Source organism: Myotis daubentonii, chromosome 13 (genome assembly GCF_963259705.1).
Source record: "Myotis daubentonii chromosome 13, mMyoDau2.1, whole genome shotgun sequence".
In the NCBI taxonomy this organism is placed as follows: domain Eukaryota; kingdom Metazoa; phylum Chordata; class Mammalia; order Chiroptera; family Vespertilionidae; genus Myotis; species Myotis daubentonii.
In genome coordinates this window covers 49,125,096-49,145,306 of record NC_081852.1, presented here as the reverse complement: position 1 = coordinate 49,145,306, position 20,211 = coordinate 49,125,096, and the positions used below count along the sequence as shown (strand labels likewise).

Genomic DNA, 20,211 nt, shown 5'->3' with positions numbered 1-20,211 from the left:
AAAAAAAGAAAAGGATATTTAAAAAAAATATATATATATATATATATTATTGATTTTTTACACAGAGGAAGGGAGAAGGATAGAGAGTTAGAAATATCGATGAGAGAGAAACATCGATCAGCTGCCTCCTACACATCCCCTACTGGGGATGTGCCCGCAACCAAGGTACATGCCCTTGACCGGAATCGAACCTGGGACCTTTTCAGTCTGCAGGCTGACGCTCTATCCACTGAGCCAAACCGGTTAGGGCAAGAAAAGGATATTTTTAAAAGCAAACAAGACAATGATGAGAACAAAATGGAAAAAATTGAGATATTAATAAGGGGTCCCAAATAAAAGATAGTCAATGAGGGATGCAGCACAGGAATGGTCAGGAAGATAGAAAGGAAAACAAGAAAATCACAGGAAGGACAAAGACTCTAGAAAGAAGTAGACAGCAATGAGGACATCTGTTGAAGTCCGGTAGAATGAAGAATGAAGAGAGAGCACAAGGTTTGGCACTAGGAGATCCCTGGTGATCACTATCCAGGGAGTAGTGTTGGAGAGAGCAGACTGAGTGAGTTTAAAGGTGGTTTGAAGGTGAGGAAGTACGTTCATTATAAATAACTTCACCACATTTCACAATGAAGAAAAGGAGGCAACTAGGCAAGTCACTTGAGTGGAAAGATAGACAGGTTTGTTTTGTTTTTTTCCTTTTCTTTTCAGGATTGAAGAGAGTTTATGACATTTTTAATTGTGTGTTTTTTTATAGAGGGAAAAAGAAAGAAGGGAGAGGGGGAGAGGCGAGAGAGATAAACATCAATGTGAGAGAAAAATATGAGACACATCCATCGGTTTCCTCCCATACGGGTCCCAAATGGAGACAAAGCCTGCAACCTAGATATGTGCCCTGATGGAGAATCTAGTCCATGGACCATCCAGTGCATGGAACGAAGCTCCAACCGACTAAGCCGTACTGGCAAGCATTGTTCTTTAGTTTGTTTGTTTGTTTGATTTTTAATGGAATGAAATAGAGTTTAAAGATACTGGACCTAGAAAGTAAGTGATGAAGCACAGCTTCTGAAAGGTGGAAAGAGACAAGATTTTAAAATGGAAATGGAAATCTAAGTTCACTAGAAAGGTACAGCTAGTCTTCTAACACAGCAGAGAAATAAGTGAAACAAACTTTTGAGTACAGAGGAGCAAGGACAAGTAATGCATTTCCATATTGTAGGTTGTAAGGGGCAGGGAAGCAGGGAGGGAGCTAAGGTGAGTGGTGAAGATTAGATTGAGCCCACAGAAGGAACAGAAGGGAAGCTAATTTGGGTGAAAAACTCTATGCACAAGAGCAAGGGCTGTTTGGTTAATCAAGTAATTATGATTCTCTTTCTTCAGGAAGGGAATGACATACAGTGGGTGCTTACCAAATTATTGGAGACAATGATAAATCCAATTAGGTCTCTGGAAGTAATTATCCATTATGATGTGGCAAATACACCACCCCACACCAGTCCTTCTCCTGGCGAGGAAAAAGCAACTTCTGGGCCCAATGAGGTGGCAGCCCCAGCCTGTCAGTCATCTACCTGCAGTTTCTTCAACCTCTAAACCCAGATCCTTCTCCTCCTGTGCATCTCTACCTCCTCAAGTGCAGTTTCCTAGCAAGTCCACGTGTCTAGAATAGACACCATGAACACTGACTAGGAGATAGCCAAGGAACTGATGTTCACAGGGAAAGATTTTAGTGGAGACGGCACTGAGAGGGGGGTTGCTGCTTAGTATGAACGCAGGTCTTTTGTGCAACATGGTCATCAAACGCCAGTGTGGATTGTTCCACCAGATGAGGCCATGAATGAATATTAATTTTTAAAATCCCTTTCTGAGTATTAGCTTCTTATAAAGCACAGTGTTTACTCAGAGGACCATCCATCCAGGCAGTTAAACAGAGACACCGTAAGTCATTGTTTCTAGGGAGTTGGGAAATAGAAGTCCTTTAAGTGCCTTTACTCGGCTTCATGGGAGCTGCTTTTCAAAGTTCAAATTGCTTATATTTCACACTACTCACTTCCTAAATTCTATTTATAAATCAAAGTAGTTTTGGAGCAATTCGATGGGAGTGAAATGGATGATGGATGAAGAAAGAATGAACATCAAATATATATATTGGGTCACTTGAGTTTACTGGGTTTTCTTCCTATTTTCTTCTAACCTTTTATGAAGATGCTCTGAGATAGGTCTGGTGTGTTCAGCGTTGGCCTGCAGATCAGGTACATTGCCAGCTGAGGCCATGCTGAGACTGTCTTCTTAGATACCATCTTCCGACTCCAATGACATCATGATGCTTGTGTTCTAGTCACGCATTAGAGTTGGCCTGGCTAATGTCTCAGAGACGCATGCTGAATGAGAGCTTTCATTCATAATTAGTCAACTCCAGACTCTAGTTCTCACCTGGGGCATTTTAAAGCACTGATCTGGAAGTTTCTAGCCCATTTCAATAGCGTCAAAAGCTCTTAGGACTGGAAGGGTTCTCAGACATCATCTTGTACAGTTGATTTTCAAACCACTTGGGAGGAATATATATTCCCTGACTATTGCAGGCTCATATTTTTGTCAATGCAAGAAACATATCACTGGATGATAAATTGCTTTACAAGTTTCTAAAGACTCTCAGTGGATATACTTACCTATACTTACTTCTTCACAGACCAGTAACAGTTTATGGACCAGCACTGGACCCTGGATTATACTTTGAGCAATGATGCTAACATAAACGCTCATTCTTCAGTTAAGGAAGTTGAAATGCACAGGGAGGAGGGAATTAATCGCAAACACATGGTTTTGTAGAAGGAGAGTCAGGTTAGAACCAGAACTACTGATGTCATCCACAACTTACTGAACCTCCTCAGACTCACTCATATAGAGATTAAGACAGATGAACTCCTACAGGAATACTTCTCATTAATTAGACCCTACATATTTTAGTTTTGCTAAGTATATGCATATATCTGACTGGGTTAGGTTCCTTGTTATACATACATTATTAAGGCAGGCCTTTAAAACTCCCAGATTATGCTGAGTCCCTCTGTTTTACACTTACATGACAACCTTTAATTGTCCTTTATTGCTTTTATCACAGTTAGCAATTACATCTTTAATTGTTTGATCATCGTCTGTTTTCCCTGCTGGACTATATAAGTGCTAAGGAGAAAGAGACCATATCTGTTTTGCCTTCCATTATATCCTGGTGCCTCCTGCAGTGCCTGGCTCCTAATAGATGTTCAACAGATGTTTGTTGAAAGAATTAATCGAGTGAATAGATAATGCTAGGGTGGCACTCTGGGGCCACCTGCAGGAACCGTGGGAGCCAGCAGCACACCCAGGGCTGCCATTGTGAGGCCACCAGGACGGTCACAGAGCTGAGCCACAGGCTCCTGGCTGCTTCCTAAATTTTCTCCAGGGAAGCTCAGCTCCTCAAGCCTTGCATCTTCTCCAGACTTTTTTCATGTGGCCCTTTGTCAACACAGCAGGCAGGACCGTCCCCCCTCCTCCCTTCCCCTCCTAACTCCCTTCACCTCCTTTTCCTTCCTTCCTTCCTTCCTTCCTTCCTTCCTTCCTTCCTTCCTTCCTTCCTTCCTTCCTTCCTTCCTTCCCTCCCTCCCTCCCTCCCTTCCCTCCCTCCCTCCCTCCCTCCCTCCCTCCCTTCCTTCCTTCCTTCCTTTCTTCCTTCCCTCTTTCTTTTCTCCCTGTAATTATTCATATATCTAATACTGTGTGAGGCAATGTATTTAGAGGAAATCTAGCAAGATTTTTGTCTAGAAAGAGTTCTTAATCTAGTTAGGGAGAGATTAGTACACATGATCAGTTAATGAGAAAAGTTGGCAAAAATAAACATTAAGACAACACAAGCTCAGGATTTTCAACTCCTCTGCCTGGGTTTTAAGCCCTTTATAATAAGATCACATCCTGCCTGGCCAAGGCTTCTCCGGTGTGCTCCAGAAAGCCCTACTGCTCAGCATCTCCAAGCATCACGTGTATTCCTGTCTGAGTCTCTAGCTCCGGCTGACATATCCCCATCTCGCTCATCTGGCTTTGCTGGGTCTCACCACCTCTGAGACCTACACTAACCTCTGGTTTCCTATGGTACAAATTATCTGGATCACACAGATGAACATTCGGGCATTGGACACCATATGATCAGGTCCCCAGGCTGCATGACAAGCTCTCTGAAGGAAAGGACTGTGGCTGGTATATATTCGGTGGTTTCACAGAGCTCCAAGTGCGAAACCGTGAATGAATCCTTCAGTGGAAATACACTGCAAGGACAAAAAAATTCAGTTCCAGGTCATTTTCTGGGTCTGCACCACCTAGAACACATAAAAGTAAATTCAGGGCAACACAGCAAATAGGAGTCATTAAAAGGCATTGAGCCTTATCTTAGAAGCGGTTGTGTTTGAGCTAACCTACAAAAAAAGAGTTTGCTAAGACTCACTTTGTCATTTACAAAATGGGACTCACTTTGTCATTTACAAGCTGGGAATAATGGGAAAAATACATAGTTACTAGTAACTGCAGCACTGTCTACAAGCGATTAGGGTTGGGCATGTCACCTCTCTGAGCCTCAGTTTCCTTATTTGTAAATGAGGGTGCTTGGTCTGTTTTCTCAAGACTCCCTTCCAGCTTGAAGCAACCAGGGGTCTCTTAGGAACCAGCGTGTCTCTCTTGAGTTCCCAAAACCCACAGCTGTTCCAGAAACGGCTGCTGGTATCCTCAGAGCAGCCGGAAGGAAAAGGTTCTTATTCATTGTACAGCCCCATAAATCATCTGGAGCCCATCGGATGTTTAATACGGAATCACTTAATTTAATAGTCACTTTGACATAAGGAATTGTTTTCTTAAAGCCAGAACTGGCTGTAAAACCTCAAGTGATATTTTATAGCTGCCATATAATAAAATCATTCAGCAATTAGTGATTAATGACATACAACAGTAAGTTTCTCCATGGTCACCTCCCCCCGCTGCTGTTTCTCCCTGGACCCACCCACTTGCCAGTCCAGCAATCACACCTGGGGTGAGAAGCCTCATTTTATAACCAGGACAGGTTTCTGAGCCTTAAAGAAACCTTTTCCACCAAAAAGTGTCTGACGGAGCCTGGCGCTGTTCTGGGGCTGAATGGAAGGAAGCATCTTGATAGACATCATCTATGGCCGTGGTCGGCAAACTGGCTCGCGAGCCACATGCGGCTCTTTGGCCCCTTGAGTGTGGCTATTCCACAAAATACCGACTTCTGCGCATGGGCCATGAAGTTTCAATCACACTGTACGTGCGTGCCCGCATGTGGTATTTTGTGCAAGAGCCACACTCAAGGGGCCAAAGAGCCGCATGTGGCTTGTGAGCCACAGTTTGCCCACCACTGACTATGGCACTGAAAAAAGTTAACATGCAGGGACCTTTCTCAGTTAAACCTCCAAGGGTGGTGGTCAGTACAATAAAATGAGGGTAGACTCCCCAGGTTTCATTCTTTTTAGGACCAGGTCAGCCCTTGGTTGACTCTGAGCTTCCTAGTCTTCTGCATGCCCTTGCTTAGCACGATTCTCTTTTTCACTGTGCTTTCAGCCCTGACTCTCACCCAAAACACCTAACAGCCTCTAGCTGATCAGGGTCCTTATCATAGCAGCCTTCTCTGGCCCACCTTCCTGCAAGCACCAAAAATTAAACGTGACAGTATGGCCTTTGAACTCAGAAAAACCAGCCCCATTATTTCCTAGTTCACATAATACTTCACACAACCCTATGGAAACAATAACTATTGGTGTTAATTACATGAAGAAACTGAGGCCCTGGGTGCCCCGGTTAGAAAGCTGAAAGGCAGTACAACCATGATTCAAGCCCCGGCAGTCTGCAGCCAACCCCACACACTGGACACTACATTGTTCTCCATGCACACTGGTCAGAAAGATAATTGCAATAATGGATGCCAGGGATCTAGCACATTGCTTGACATAGCATAAGCCCTCAATAACTTAGCATTATCATTGCTATTTACTTATTATTGCATTGTTCTTTACTGCTATTATTATCAAAGTCCATCTTCCTCTTAGACACAAGGAGACAAATTGGGAATCCAGTGGTGACTACAGTGGTGTGCTGCCTGACCCCCTCTGCACCAGACATTCCCTCCCAGGGTTGGAAGTATGGACACCTGATGACTCTCAGTGAGCCTCTCACTGAGCATGCTCAAACACAACTGATGGCTAGCCGCCTCACCAAGTCCCACCCCTTCCCCAGGGTAGCCCACATCTTACAGCTGGTCTATGTGCAGGATGAAGGCCCAATCCTTTCAAGGCAGGGCATCTCTGAAGGCCCTTCCCAGTCACACAGCTCCCATGGGATCAGCTGCCACAACCACATTGCACCCATCCTCTGCCCTGCCCGTGCCATATCCCTCACCTCTCAAAGCAGATGCTATTCCTGGGAGCTGCCAACAAACCTCCTGTACACAAGTCCCTACCTCAGTCTACTTCCCCAGGGGACATTGCCTACAGTGTCCACCCCCCCCCCAAACAAACAACTGCAAAGCTACGCAGGGAACCTTCTGCAGAGATCCTTGTTACCCTGGGGGCAATTATACCTAAGTCAAGGGCATGGCTTTCCAGGAAGTGGGTAAATAATACCCTGAATTTAAACACTCATTAAACATTTATTTGTAAAATCTATAAATCTGTGGTCACTATAACCTGTGGACTGATTTCCAAGTAGAACTTGAAGTTTTAGATATTAAAGAGATCGAAAAACAACACTCTAGGATGGCAGAAGGATTTGGATTTGTTTCCTGTTCTTCAAGATGTTCATTTTCATGTTTAATTGCAAAGCACATTTTCTAGAATTTCCTGGAGTTCCATCTCCTCTTTTCAGTAGTCACTGCCCCAAGGAATAGCCTTTTAATAGGCCACCTGGTCACCAGCTCTTCCTTCTCTCATTTGCCCTTCATCCCACTACAAGAATGACCTTCCTAAAGGCCAGTCCTGAGCATGCCTGGCCCTGTGAAGAAGCCTTCAAGGGTGTACCACACTAGCTGCAAAATCTTCAGCCTGGCATTTAAAACCTCTAAGTTACCACTTTAATCTTCTTCCCAGCCTTATCAGCGTCTCTTCTCCCATACACACAGAACTTGAACTTCATGGCAGCTTGAACTATTAACAATTTTCTAACACAGCCCATGTTCTCACACTTTTTGAGGCTCTCCCACTGCTCCTTCCTCTGCCTGAAATGCTCACCATGGTATCACACGAGAAGGCCCACAAGTACACCCAGAAGCTCTGCCTGTTGCAATCAACCCATCTTTTAAGTTTTTTCTCAGATGCCACCTCTTCCATGAAGTCCTTATTGAATGCGGCCTCTCCTGATCAGTCTATCTCAGGTTGTACCTCTGTCTTGGCCATTTGCCATCCTTTGTATCAGACATGTGTCCATTTGTCTTGACTCTTCTTTGTCCGGCTATATCCATTAGCTTTTGCTGCACAATGAACCATCCCAAAATTCAGTGGCTCACAACAACAGTTATTTAATTTGCTCAAATATCTAGGAACCAGCTGGGCATTGGCTTGTCTAGGTTGGGTTCCATGGGAGGTCCACTCCAAGCTATGATTGGGCGGAGCTTGGGACTTCACGGAGATGTGGGCTTAGGCATGTGCCATGTGTTCATTATGGAGTCTGGGGTGAACTGACCACGGGATTCCAAAAATGACAGAGGCACACCCCACCGGACAGGCATTTTAAAAGCTTCTGCCTGGGTCACATCTGCTAAACTTAAAGAAAGTAAGTCATATGCATGATCTGACAGTCAAGAGGTTGAGGAAGTAACCGCTGCATATGTAGTCAAAAAGCACCCGGAGTTAAATGACAACAAGTCTAAATTACTTAAGAAAGAGTTAAGAATTGGAACAACAACCCACACCTCTTGTCTTACATCCCTTTGTATGTATATTCTGTTCACAGAGAAGAGACTCAAAGCCATCTCTGGAATGGAATTCCTCAGTAAGCACATCTAAATAAGCATTGATAAAATCAATAACCTCATTCATACTACAGTGTTCATAAAAACTAGAGGTATTGTTTTCATAATGACTAACATCTATACAACATTTTAAAAATATTTTAATAGTGTCTTACAGCTTTCAAAGCACATTTTAATATATTATCTCATTTTGCCTGGATTGTATGCATTTTCAAAAGATTCCTGGAGATAGCAATATCTTCTTCCACTACAATGTCATCACTGATTTTAACTATGGATTTCAAATACTGCAGAGAAAGGAGAAGGTTTTGGTAGAGTTCCAGTCTATGCCACTCAAAGCATAATACTTGGTACCCTACTGATTTGTCCCCCTGGTTTAAATACCTGCCTAAACACCTGCTCTGGTTTCAGAAACTCAATGGACAAAGGAATTGCTGGGAGAATGTTAGAATGGAAAGTCCTGATGCCCAGGTCTAGAGATTCAGATAAAGAATCTGCATTTTTAACAAACTCAGTTCAACCCACTGCAGGTTCTCCCTTGACCATCATCTGAGAAACAAAATTCTCCCCCATCAGAGGAGAGAACAGGATTTCCTCTCCTGCCACCACCCAATGCTGGAGAGCAATACCCAGGCTACAAGAGGATTGTGGACTCTTGGGATGAAAGCATTGGATCAAACTTCCAAGACCTGCTGGTAAGTCCTTCAATTCTGCAAATAAATACATAGGAAGCCAGAGACACCCCAACGCCTGGCCGGTATTCCAGTGGCAGAAGTAGAGCTAGCAACCAGAATCCCTGCCTCCTCCTCAATCTCTCAAGGTCACAGATTTTTTTCTAAGCAAAAGGAACTACTATATTTCATCAGTGGATTGGGGGAAAATAAATAATCAATGCTTTTTTTGTTATTATTTTTGCATTGTTTCTTTTTACATTCATTGGTACATGGTTTGTTTTTTTCAGTTGACATTCAATATTACATTATATTAGTTCCAATTGGGTCACAGATTTTCTCTACTTAATTTATTGAATTTATATCAGCTCTGGAAAGATCCTAACAAACCTCACATTTAAAAAAAAGAAGAAGAAGAAAAAGAAAAGAAAGGAAAAGGAAAAGGAAAGGAAAGGAAAGGAAAGGAAAGGAAAGGAAAGGAAAGGAAAGGAAAGGAAAGGAAAGGAAAGGAAAAAAGAAAGGAGGTATAGTTCCCCAATAAGGTAATTCATGCTCCACAAAAGTAGAGTAATGAAACCCAGCTCCCTTTGTTCTATTTCACTGTCACTTCTTTTAATGACACTTGTTAAACAGGGGACAATGAGGCTAAAAAACGTATGAAGCAGGACCTCGGACCTCTCATTCCCAGCTGTAGCAGGACAAGTGCAGGGCTAACCCAACGGAAAACCCCCCAGTGCTTTTGTCCTGGCTCCTTGGCAATTATTGCTTACTTTGGTGCCTTTTACAAATCAGACAGGTGCCAAGGTTCGACCTTTTCAAAGCTTTAGTCTCCACAAATCCATTCAAAATGCTGAATGGGCAGAGCAGAAATCCCCCAGGGGCGCTCTCGCTCAGCCTCCATTGTGCATGGTTCTACCCAAATTACTTGACAGCTTCTCCTACACTCTGTTAGGAAAAAGGTTGAAGAATGTCTGACTATGACAGGGCTAGCCAGCCCAGCCGGGAGATGTGACGGGGCGGGGCATGCCACTAATCCATCATCCAGGCTGCCTTTCCAAAGAGCAGATGAGTAAGGTGACTATAGGGGAAGGATGTGTCCTGATTTGGAGGGCTTTACGGAGAATCACCATGGATTCTTGAATCAGAATATTGTTCCATAATTGGTGGTAGCAAATGCCAGTTGCTAGATTCAAATATACACAAAACATCTATGCAAGAGGAAAACTGTTATTTTTGAAAAGCAATATGTAACAGCTGAAAAACCTAGCTTCCTAAAAGAATTTCCTCTTGTAGGCATCCATTGAGAAAAAAACCATCACCAACAACAACACAAACCAGTGTGACTAACTGATCCTCAGTACCATTTACCACCAAACAAATAAAAGGGTCCATTTCTTCCAACTCAATCACCACAGCCTTATATCCTCTCTTATACCTGGTTCCCTGAATTAGCACTTCAATTGCCAAAATCATGTCCATGTGAATATGGCATGATTTTTGCAAATCAAAGTAAACCCCGTGGATAGAGAAGAAGGTACCTCTAACACAATAGGCTTAGGGCTTTTGGTAAAGACTTGAACCATTCAAGCACTGTCTACACTGGTGTTGGACATTTCAGGGTGGTGTAATCATTGAGGAAAGATAAACTGAAAACTGTAATTCCAGTAGAAACTGAGAAAGAAAAAAACAGTCTAGATCAATGATTTTGTAAACATTTTTGTTTCTTTCTTTCAGAAATGGCCTTCTATCTTCAAAAGTGATGTTCTACAGAAGCCTAATATATAAATCCAATTAAGAAGCTTAGTAGTTCTGGCTGAAGCAAAAATGGGAGGGCCAAGGACCTGGTCACTAAGCACCAGGTGGTCGCTGCGGCAATTTATCAGAACCCCAATCCCACCCTGCCCCCAGAGCTCCCAAGAGCACTGATGGAGAAATCTCTAGACCAGATCATCAACTTTCAGGGTTCTTCCCACTCTAATTTTTTCATAATTCTTTAGTGTAAGTGAGAGTGGAATATTCTGCCACCTTCAAAATGATCTTTATGACACATAGAGAATATGATTTAGGGTTGGTATAAGTAAAACAAAGAAGGCATAAAATGGGGACATAATATAATTATAATTTAGTGAGAAATGACTTTTATGTCTACAAAAATTAGAAAAGAACAAGGAAGAATAAAAGGTGTTGTGTTAAAATGACTAAGTCTTTAGTTTAATAAAAATCCTTTAATGTTGTATCAATTAAAATATTAACAAAAATGTGTCATTTTGAAAAACATATATTAGGTATATACTTGTTAAATAATCTAAAGCTTTTCATTGGAGAATGGAACTTGGGATCAGGATGCTTTAAAAGATTTGTATCTGTGCCCTGGCCAGTGTTATTCCATGGTTAGAGCATGGGCCCTCTCACCAAAGGGTCTCAGGTTTGATTCCTGGTCAAGGGCATGTACTTGGACTACAGATTCCATCCCCAGCCAGATCAGGGCAAGTGTGGAAGGCAACCAATCGATGTGTGTCTCTCACACCAACGTGTCTCTCTCTCTATGTGTCCCTCTCTCTCTCCCTTCCTCCACTTTCTCTAAATCAAATTCAATGAGGAAAAAAAAAAAGACTCGCATCTGTGATGAGAAAAATCAGTACCTTATCTATTGACGGAAAGTTGCACATAAATGCACTTGAACGTCTCAAGGAAAGTGCCAAATGTCAATAAATCATGTAACATGACCATTGTGTCATTTCCTTGCACAAAGGATAAATGCCCTCTGTTACCCAGAGAGACAAGTCTAAACCACTTCTACAGAAGGCCCCCCTTTTACAATCTAAATCTAGTTTGTGTCCCTACTTTCACTCCCCCTGTCTCTCAATGCAAATCCTATTTTTCTAGCAGGATGGTTCTCAATGGCAGGGGGTGGAGACAATTTTTCCTCTCACAGAACATTTGGCAATATCTGGAGACATTTGCACAACTTAGGGGGTACTGTGGGCATATATGGAGCAGAGACCAGGGATCCAGCTAAAGCTCATACCATGCACAGGATAATGATCCAGCCAGAATAATGTCAAAAATGCTGAAGCTGAGAATCCCTTTCTAGCAGATCTATTCACTTCTCTCCAAACATACCATGACCTGGGCTTTTTCCCAATTATTCCCCCTTCCCAGGATTACCTGTCTCCCTTTCTTACTCGCCAATTCAATCCACTTTTAACGATTCTCCAATTCTCCTCTAGGAAGGCTGTGATGGGTTTACCAGGCTAACTTGAACCTTCCATCCCGTGAGAAATCATAGAACATCCCCTAATACTCTTTTGGTGTTTTTCAGTAATGGCCGTGGTCCCTCAGCAATCCTCATGGATTTGTCTCAACATTTGCATCACATCTATTAAAGCACACATGATCAATACAACACAATATTTAGTTTATGGTCTTATGAATTGTACTTATTTTTACCAACATCAAGCCAGAAATAATTTTCTCTAAAATAGTTTTAATAAATATAATACTAAGACATTTGCAGATAGCTGGAAAAACACATCAGAAATACAAACACTGACCATTTGGCAAGGGGATTTGATTGTGCAGAGGAAAAATATTCAGGCCTACCAAACCTGCTTCAGTGAGACGCAAAGAGCTATTTGCCACCAAATTCAGGAGGATGGTCATCTTGTCCAATGATCCTCTCATTTGTAAGTTGTTTCATTATTAATTTTATGTCTAATATCTATTAAGTGCTTACTATGTGCCAGGCTGAGAAGACTGACATTCAGCCAGGAGGCAATGGCATGGAATACCAGTTGGTGTCCTTTCTCATTGGTGGTAGGGCATCAGGCACAGAGATAAAAACAATTGCCCAAGGTCACACAGCTATAAAGGGGAGAGCTCTCCTCCTATTTAGGTCCCTAAACCCCACTAGTCACATCACACTCTTCAATCACTTGAAGTTTATAAAAAATGTTTTCTTTATAAGGTAAAGAATCTTAGGGTGCTAACTATGTGCTCATATAGGCAAACTACAGCTACACCTCATGGCTACCCAGCTCAGTCACACCAGGCTGAAGAAGGATGCTGTGTGCAAAATATTTTTATGTAAAATAGCACCAAAGGTGGAAATTCCTAGAAATAATATTAGTTGAAACTGCATAGGGATGATATGAAGAAAACTGTACAACTTCACCAAGGAACACACAGGAGAGGAAGGAAAGGAAAGACAAACCATATAGTCAAAAATGAAACTGGGTATTGAAAAAGATTCCATTCTCTCCAAATGAATGTATAGCTTTGCTGTAATTCTGATGAATATTTGCTTTATTGGGTGGGGAAATTGGGAGATTTGGGAACATGACAGTGATTCCAAATTCATCTGGATGAATGGATAGGTATGAAAAGCCAAGAATATTTTGACAAGGAAGCTGGTTATTTATTTTTGTTTTATTTTGTTATGGTTTACAGGAAGGAGATTTGCCCAGCTGGACACTATGTTGTGTTATAAACAATAATTAAACACAGTGCAGTCCAGCTCAGCAGAGGACCGACCAATCCATTAGAATAGAAGCTGAAAAATGCCACCTACATCAAGAGTACCCAACTTATGACCAGTTTCCTCTATGGGAAACCATCAAATGAAACAATTAAAAATATGGGAACATAACTAAGCAGGGACATGTTTACTGGATTTCATTTTACTAGAAATAGTAAATAGAAATCCCATAAATTCTAAAAATATCCATCAGTATGGACAAAATTATTAAAATAATTAAATGATGATATAATCACAATGAAATAATGGTGTGAGGTTTTCTGAAGTATGATGTAGGAGAAACAGTATTTTTATGCCTGATATGATTGACTCATATATATGTAATATATAAATAGTATGCATAGTATAGCTATATAGTTAATAAAGCAGCATTATAAGTCAGAAAACTTCTAATAATATTTACATGATTATAGGTTGAGGGTACTATCTGAACTTTAAGTAACAGAAAAATTGTAATGAGAAAAGTAAAAAGATTTCATCAATTTTTTAAACTAAAAAGTATGTTAAAAATCATAAGATAATTAAAATCCAAAGAACAAACTGGGTACAATATTGAAAAAAATTAGAGACCACATGAAGAACGCATAATAAAAAAGGAGCAAGAACAGATGGTCACATAAAAGAAATACAATGGCTAATAAATATATGAAAACATGTCTAAACTCACTGATCTGATAAGAAATGCAAATTAAAACAAGGGAGATCCATTTTTGCATAAGAAATTAGATTACTTTTTAAATTGAATTGATATGAGATGTAGTGAAATGGTATTTTAATAGTTGAAGTGGAAACTGGTATAAACTTTCTGGAGAACAATTTAGCACGACAATACTTATAGACATATTTTTTTGGTAGTCTACCCTCAAAAGTTATAATAATCAGACCTTGACCAAATAATTACTTAAGGTTTTCATAACAACATTCCAATGGTTTTTGTAATAGTACAGTTTTAGAAGCAAGATCAATGTTAAATGATGACAGTTATACAATTATATCCACCAATTAGAATACAATGCAAGTAACTGTAACTTTAAATTATGTTTAGAAAGTATAGAGGATGACATAAAATATGTTCAAGTTTAGCCCTGCTGGTGTGGCTCAGTGGTTGAGCATCAACCTATGAACCAGGAGGTCACAGTTCAATTCTCAGTCAGACCTTATGCCTGGGTTGCAGGCTCAATCCTCAGTGCGGGGTGTGCAGGAGGCAGCCGATCAATGATTCTCTCTCATCATTGATGTTCATATCTATCTCTCCCTCTCTTCCTCTCTGAAATCAATAAAATATGTTCAAGTTTATTTTTAAGACTACAAAATTTTATTAACAGCATGTTCTGGGCTGTGATAAAAATTTAAATATTTTTATAAAATTATTATATTATGATGGGAGGAAAGTATTGAAAAATATATTTAAATTTTTAAGTGATGTTTTCTGGGCAGCAAAATTATAGATCATTATTTTCTTTTTCTGCATTTTCTTAAATGTTTAAAACAAGTTTATAAATCTCATCCACTATGAGAACATTTACACTTTTCCCTCCGAAAGTTTACCATCAATGAGAGTCATCTGTCTCTGGGTTGCATGGATCGATCTCATGTTCTTCACATAACCAACCACATAGAAAAAGCATTTAAAAAGTATGTGTCTCTGGTGGAGACACTCACAAAAAGTCAGGGAAAAGGAAGAATAGAATGGTGTTTCCATTTCCATCTAGGAATTTCTGTTGCATGAATTAGGTGAGTGGATCTTTGAATCCGTGTTTAATACACACCAATCTTTTCAGATTTCCCAAGGCAGAGTCAAATATGGCCCCTTCTTTTCATAGTAAAGAAGTCATTAAGTACATAGCTTACATGTATACATATATATCTCCTGATTTCTCCTCTCTCATAGAACTGACATGTGCTAAGCATAATTATCACATGAGTCCAGCACATCTCGATGGCATCCAAGGAGACGGTGAGCATTCTGCCTTCCTCGGTGCACTGGAAGACTTACCGTGTGTAAATTCTGAGCATTGCCTTTTACTCTTAGTATTAAGACAGCTCTTCCAAGACCAAAATGCAACCAGACGTAACGGCATGAGCAGCCCCCACCAGAAAAGGAGAAACCGCTTTCTGTGTGCAAGCTGAGCTTTCACATCTCCCCTCTTGACCCTGCATGCATTATTTTGAATGTAATGTATTTTTAAATTGCTTCACCATTTTAAAAATGCAAGGGAGAGCTGAATTAAATATTATTTGTGGCATACCCTGGTTTGCAAAGGACCTCTAAATCGGATCCCTTATATCAGGTCGATGCCTAAATCCTATTACCCGAGATTGCAAATGACTGTGTTTGCAAAATTGTAGATGCACATTTAGAGACAGCTTCAAAATTTCAGCCCATAATGTTAACTTTGTTTGAAAAGGCCTTGATTTTCCAGGAAGCAATCTCAAGCCATTTTGCCTATCCCTTAACTCTGTCTCTGTCGTGGATAATGCATTAATAGCCTAAGGATGACTTGGCACGTGGCTCTTCAGGAGCCTTAGTCTAAGGTCTAAATGAGTTCTGGCTGAATAGATGGAGCCCTTTTTTTCAGCAAAACCTACAATGTATTTAAGAGCAGGTGATATCTATAGAGTTTAAATTGAGGTAAAGGTACAAGAGGGTTCACTCCAACCACTTTATCTCAAGGTAATCATTCCCCATCTACAGCTCTGTATCTCTGCCCTATGTCCTCTACACCCACAGCTGCTACCAGACTGAGATGGCTAACTCTAGGATCAAGACACAAGGGATGTTTGTGTTTTAAGGGAAAACAGCACTTCTCTATATGGTTATGTACACACACATATATATACAAAGACACACACACACACAATCAGAATTAACAGTATTCTCAGAAAATGCCATCCTGCCATCAAAATGTAGAATACAAACAGAACATAACAGAATAGAGTAGAATAAGATCATACAATGACAGTATATTAAATTAGCTTCATTCAGACAGAAGATAAAGTTCTGAGATCTGCTACTCAACCATTAAAGCCCATAGAACCTGAGCATCAAAACGTCAAGAAACTCAGGACATCATGATATTTCCCTACTGAAAAGGTAGACCCAAACAATTAGAAAGGTCAACATCTGGGAGTTGATACCAGTAGAGGGAAAATGGGGGAAGTGATCCATGACAGAAGCAGTTACCTTATGTTCAAAAATAAACAAGCAAAAAATAATGACCAGGGTGAGGTGTATTGGTTATCTATTTCTGTGTGATAAATTACCATCAAACCTAGCAGCTCAAGACAACAAATATTTATTATCTCACTGTTTGTATGGGTCAGGAATCTGGGCATGACCCAATTGGGTGTCTCTGCCTCAAGGTCTCTCACAAGACTTGAGTCAATGTGTTTGCCAGGGCTGCTGTCTCATCTTTAGGCCTGATTGCAGAAGGATCTACTGCCAAGCTTGCTCACATGATTGTCAGCAGGACTCGGTTGTTCCTAAATTGAACTAAGCTTTGAGCTGAGATCCTCAGTGCCTCACTTACTATTGGTTGGAGACCTTCCTCAGTTCCTTGCCACATGGGCCTCTCCATAGGGCAACTCAAAACATGACAGTTTGCTTTGACCAAAGAAGCAAAAAAGGATACCACTGTCTGAAGTGACATCTCATCACCTACACCTCATGCTATTCACTAGAAGCAAGTCACTGAATTCAGCCTAAACTTTAAGGGAGAGGATGACACAATGGCATGGCTTCCAGAAGCCAGAGATCATTAGGGGCCATGTTGGAGGCTACCAACCACAAGGAGAAAGTAAATATCACTATAAATAAACAGATATTTACAACTTTGTTAATATATTTAATGATAGGCATAAAAAACACTCAGAATGTATATATTTTAATGTAATTATTCTCCTTCTAGTGGTGATTACACCAAAAGTATTAATCCCTATTACCAATTGTTCCTCCTTGATGCTTTAAGGGATATTCACCTAAGGGGTAATACATTGATTTGCTGAAAGTCGTAGATGGGGAGGTAAAGAGGGAAGAGACTATAATATAGAGGGGCTCTGGAAGGAATGACCAGTGGACAATAAACCTCTGCGACCAAGAGCCCATGGAAAGAGAAGGAAAAAATGAGAAATAACTAACATGATGATCAGGATTTTAGAGAAACAGATACAGAGCAAGGAGTTTTAGGAAGACTTGCTGTGTTGTGTGATGGAATGCTTCTTTGCAACTCCCTTCTAGACATCTAAAAGAATAATCACAGCAATTACACATCAGAAACAAAGAAGCGATAATTACAGAAATTGAGTCTTCAGCTACCACTTGGCTAGCCAGCACAGGCACTAACTTTTATATTTCCCCATGGGACATATATGAAAGTGGCACAGAGTGGAGGAGAGATGGAACCGAATTATCAGGACCCAGAGATTTATTCCTTCTGCTACACAAAGGGAAGGGGGAGGGTGGCAGCAGCTGGAGGTATCTCTTCTTGCTCTTTGCAAAGATAGGAAAGCATAGCCCCTCCTCTACTTAATTTCCTTCAGAAACAATGACAAGGCTTATCCAGCTTGTTGTACTTTCCTTCTCCAGCAACGTGACTTCCTAGTTAGCTGACTGCCTTACTATTTCAAGAGTTCATTCGTGTCCTAGTTGGTTTGGCTCAGCGGATAGAGCGTCGGCTCTTGGACTGAAGAGTCCCGGGTTCCATTCCAGTCAAGGGCACATACCTCGGCTATAGGTTCCATCCTGGCCCTGGTCAGGGTACATGCAGGAGGCAACCAATCGATGTGTCTCTCACATCGATGTTTCTCTCTGTCTCTCCCTTTCCCTTCTACTCTCTCTGAAAATCAATGGAAAAATATCCTTGGGTGAAGATTAACAAAACAAAACAAATAAACAAAAAGAGTTCGTTCATGGGAATGTGAGTGACAGTACACTGACACTGAGACACTGTCCAGATTGAGCAGAAGGCTATGGTTCTACGGCTGGAATATCAGAGAAACAAGTATTCCCTGTTTCTGCCTTCGTCTATTGAGAAATCTTAATTGTTCCAATACAGACCAAATAATAATTGTAACAATAGTTACAGACCAAATACTAGTTGGTCTGAAAGGACAAAATAACTAGGGATAGTCGGGGCATTGAATCAAGAGCTATAATCCAGTTTCCTTTTCTCTCCCAGAACTCTGAACTGTGTGTACAAAACACAGTTGGTGTTCACAGGATGCTTCGGAAATTATATTTTTTAATCCAGAGCATAGTTTTGTGGGTATAGACAGCATCAGGTGAAGCCATTCCTTCCAAAGACATGGATGTAGGTGTTTATATGTACAAGGTACTCGTCACCACCACCTCCCTGCCACACAGACAACACACCCACCCTCTCTTGTGCAGGCCATAAGTGGCCATATCCTGACTTTTTAAGGGAATTATACTAAGGTATTCAAAAGAGACATGGAGTAGGTACCATTTCAAACGGTGTGAATTTTCTTTTACTTTTATATTAAGCATATAATTAAGCATATCATATGTTTTAGTGCATGTTTCCTAATCTCTATTTCTTTGACTTTCACCTCCACTGAAATAAAAACAAGATACAAGTAAAAAGCATTTCACTTTAGAGCAAGGACTAGGAAGAGGCAAAATTATGCCAAACTAACTTTACCTTGTCACAACCAAGGCAAAAATAGTATGGATGTATAAAGCAACACTGATCAATAGAGACACTTTCTGATTAGGGGCAGGGCTCATGTTCCATGTGGAACATGCATTCACTCCTATAAAAGCTTTTTGCAAAATGTGCTCCCCAGAAGTTGTTCTAAAGGATTTATCTGGTGTGACATGAGATAAAGGTGCCGTAGTGAAATAAGCATAGAAATAAACAACTTCAAGTTTGGCAGGCTTCTTCACTGGGGGCTTCCCAATACCCAAACCTGAATCCTGAGTCTTTAGAGGGTAGAGTTGGATCATCAGTACTTAAAGTTATTCTAACACAGAAAGACTGAGGAAAAGAGAAGCATTTTGTGTAGTGTTCTTCAGAATACATTTCAAGAAATACTGCCTTTTAGAATAGGTACATAAAATGTTTATTCTTTTTCAAAAAGAAGGGAGATTGGTACATAGCTAAGAGCATCTGGCCATGACCTTCTCATGGAGCTCTCTAGCCAGTGCTTCTCCAACTTAAAGTGCCCATTAAATCACCTGGGGAGATGTTATATGCTCCCGATCAGTCAGTGTTGTCTGAGATTCTGCGTGTCTAACAACTTCCCAGGTGATGCTGAGTTGCTGGCCCATGAAACACACTTTGAATAGTGAAGGACTAGAACACATGTGCCTTCAAATGATGAATGTATCCAGGAATTGTTCAGAGTGCTATGCTGTCTGACAATCCTTTACGCAAGAGGGTGAGTCCACGGATGGGGCTTACCAGTAAAACCTGTTGGGGGTGATGCGTTCATGCATGAGTTGCCAGCGTCTCCCAAAGTCCATGGAGCTGTAGAGCTGCAAAACAATGAAGTGAGGAGAGCATGAGCATCAAGGCACACTTTCCACAGGAATACCTGGAGCATGAGCATCAAGGCACACTTTCCACAGGAATACCTGGAGCATGAGCATCAAGGCACACTTTCCACAGGAATACCTGGGTCTTCCCCTTGGAGAAGAACATTCCAACACACCAGAGAGCCTAATACACCCAAGCAGTCATCTGATTTATCCAGATAAAATTATGTGAATATGGCTGTGCTATGCTTATCATCATGCCTCCCAGCACAAGTAGGTGCTTAATATATATCCAATCAACTGATGCTTGTGAGCTGAGTATAAATCCATGTCTAATGCCATCCATCATTCTCTCTTTTAGGGGGCAAAACCTTTAGTAAAATTGTATCTTCCCTTTTCCTCAAAGTCCGTGAAGGTCTTCAGCTATGTCTAACTTTTTTTCAATTTTACAACTCCTATGTTTAAGATACTCTGGTGAATATCAAGATAAAGAAGAGGTAGGCTCTGTGCTCAGAGA

General features: G+C 40.9%; 1 protein-coding gene across 1 annotated transcript in view; it reads right to left on the bottom strand.

Annotated features, from left to right (window-relative positions):
• The window catches only part of SORCS3 (sortilin related VPS10 domain containing receptor 3), a 521,399-nt gene that overhangs the window by 164,432 nt on the left and 336,756 nt on the right, over positions 1-20,211 (bottom strand). The window contains exon 5 of the mRNA XM_059661336.1: positions 19,621-19,694. Within this exon, the coding sequence (XP_059517319.1) occupies positions 19,621-19,694 (74 nt within the window). The remainder of the gene's footprint in view (positions 1-19,620; positions 19,695-20,211) is intronic.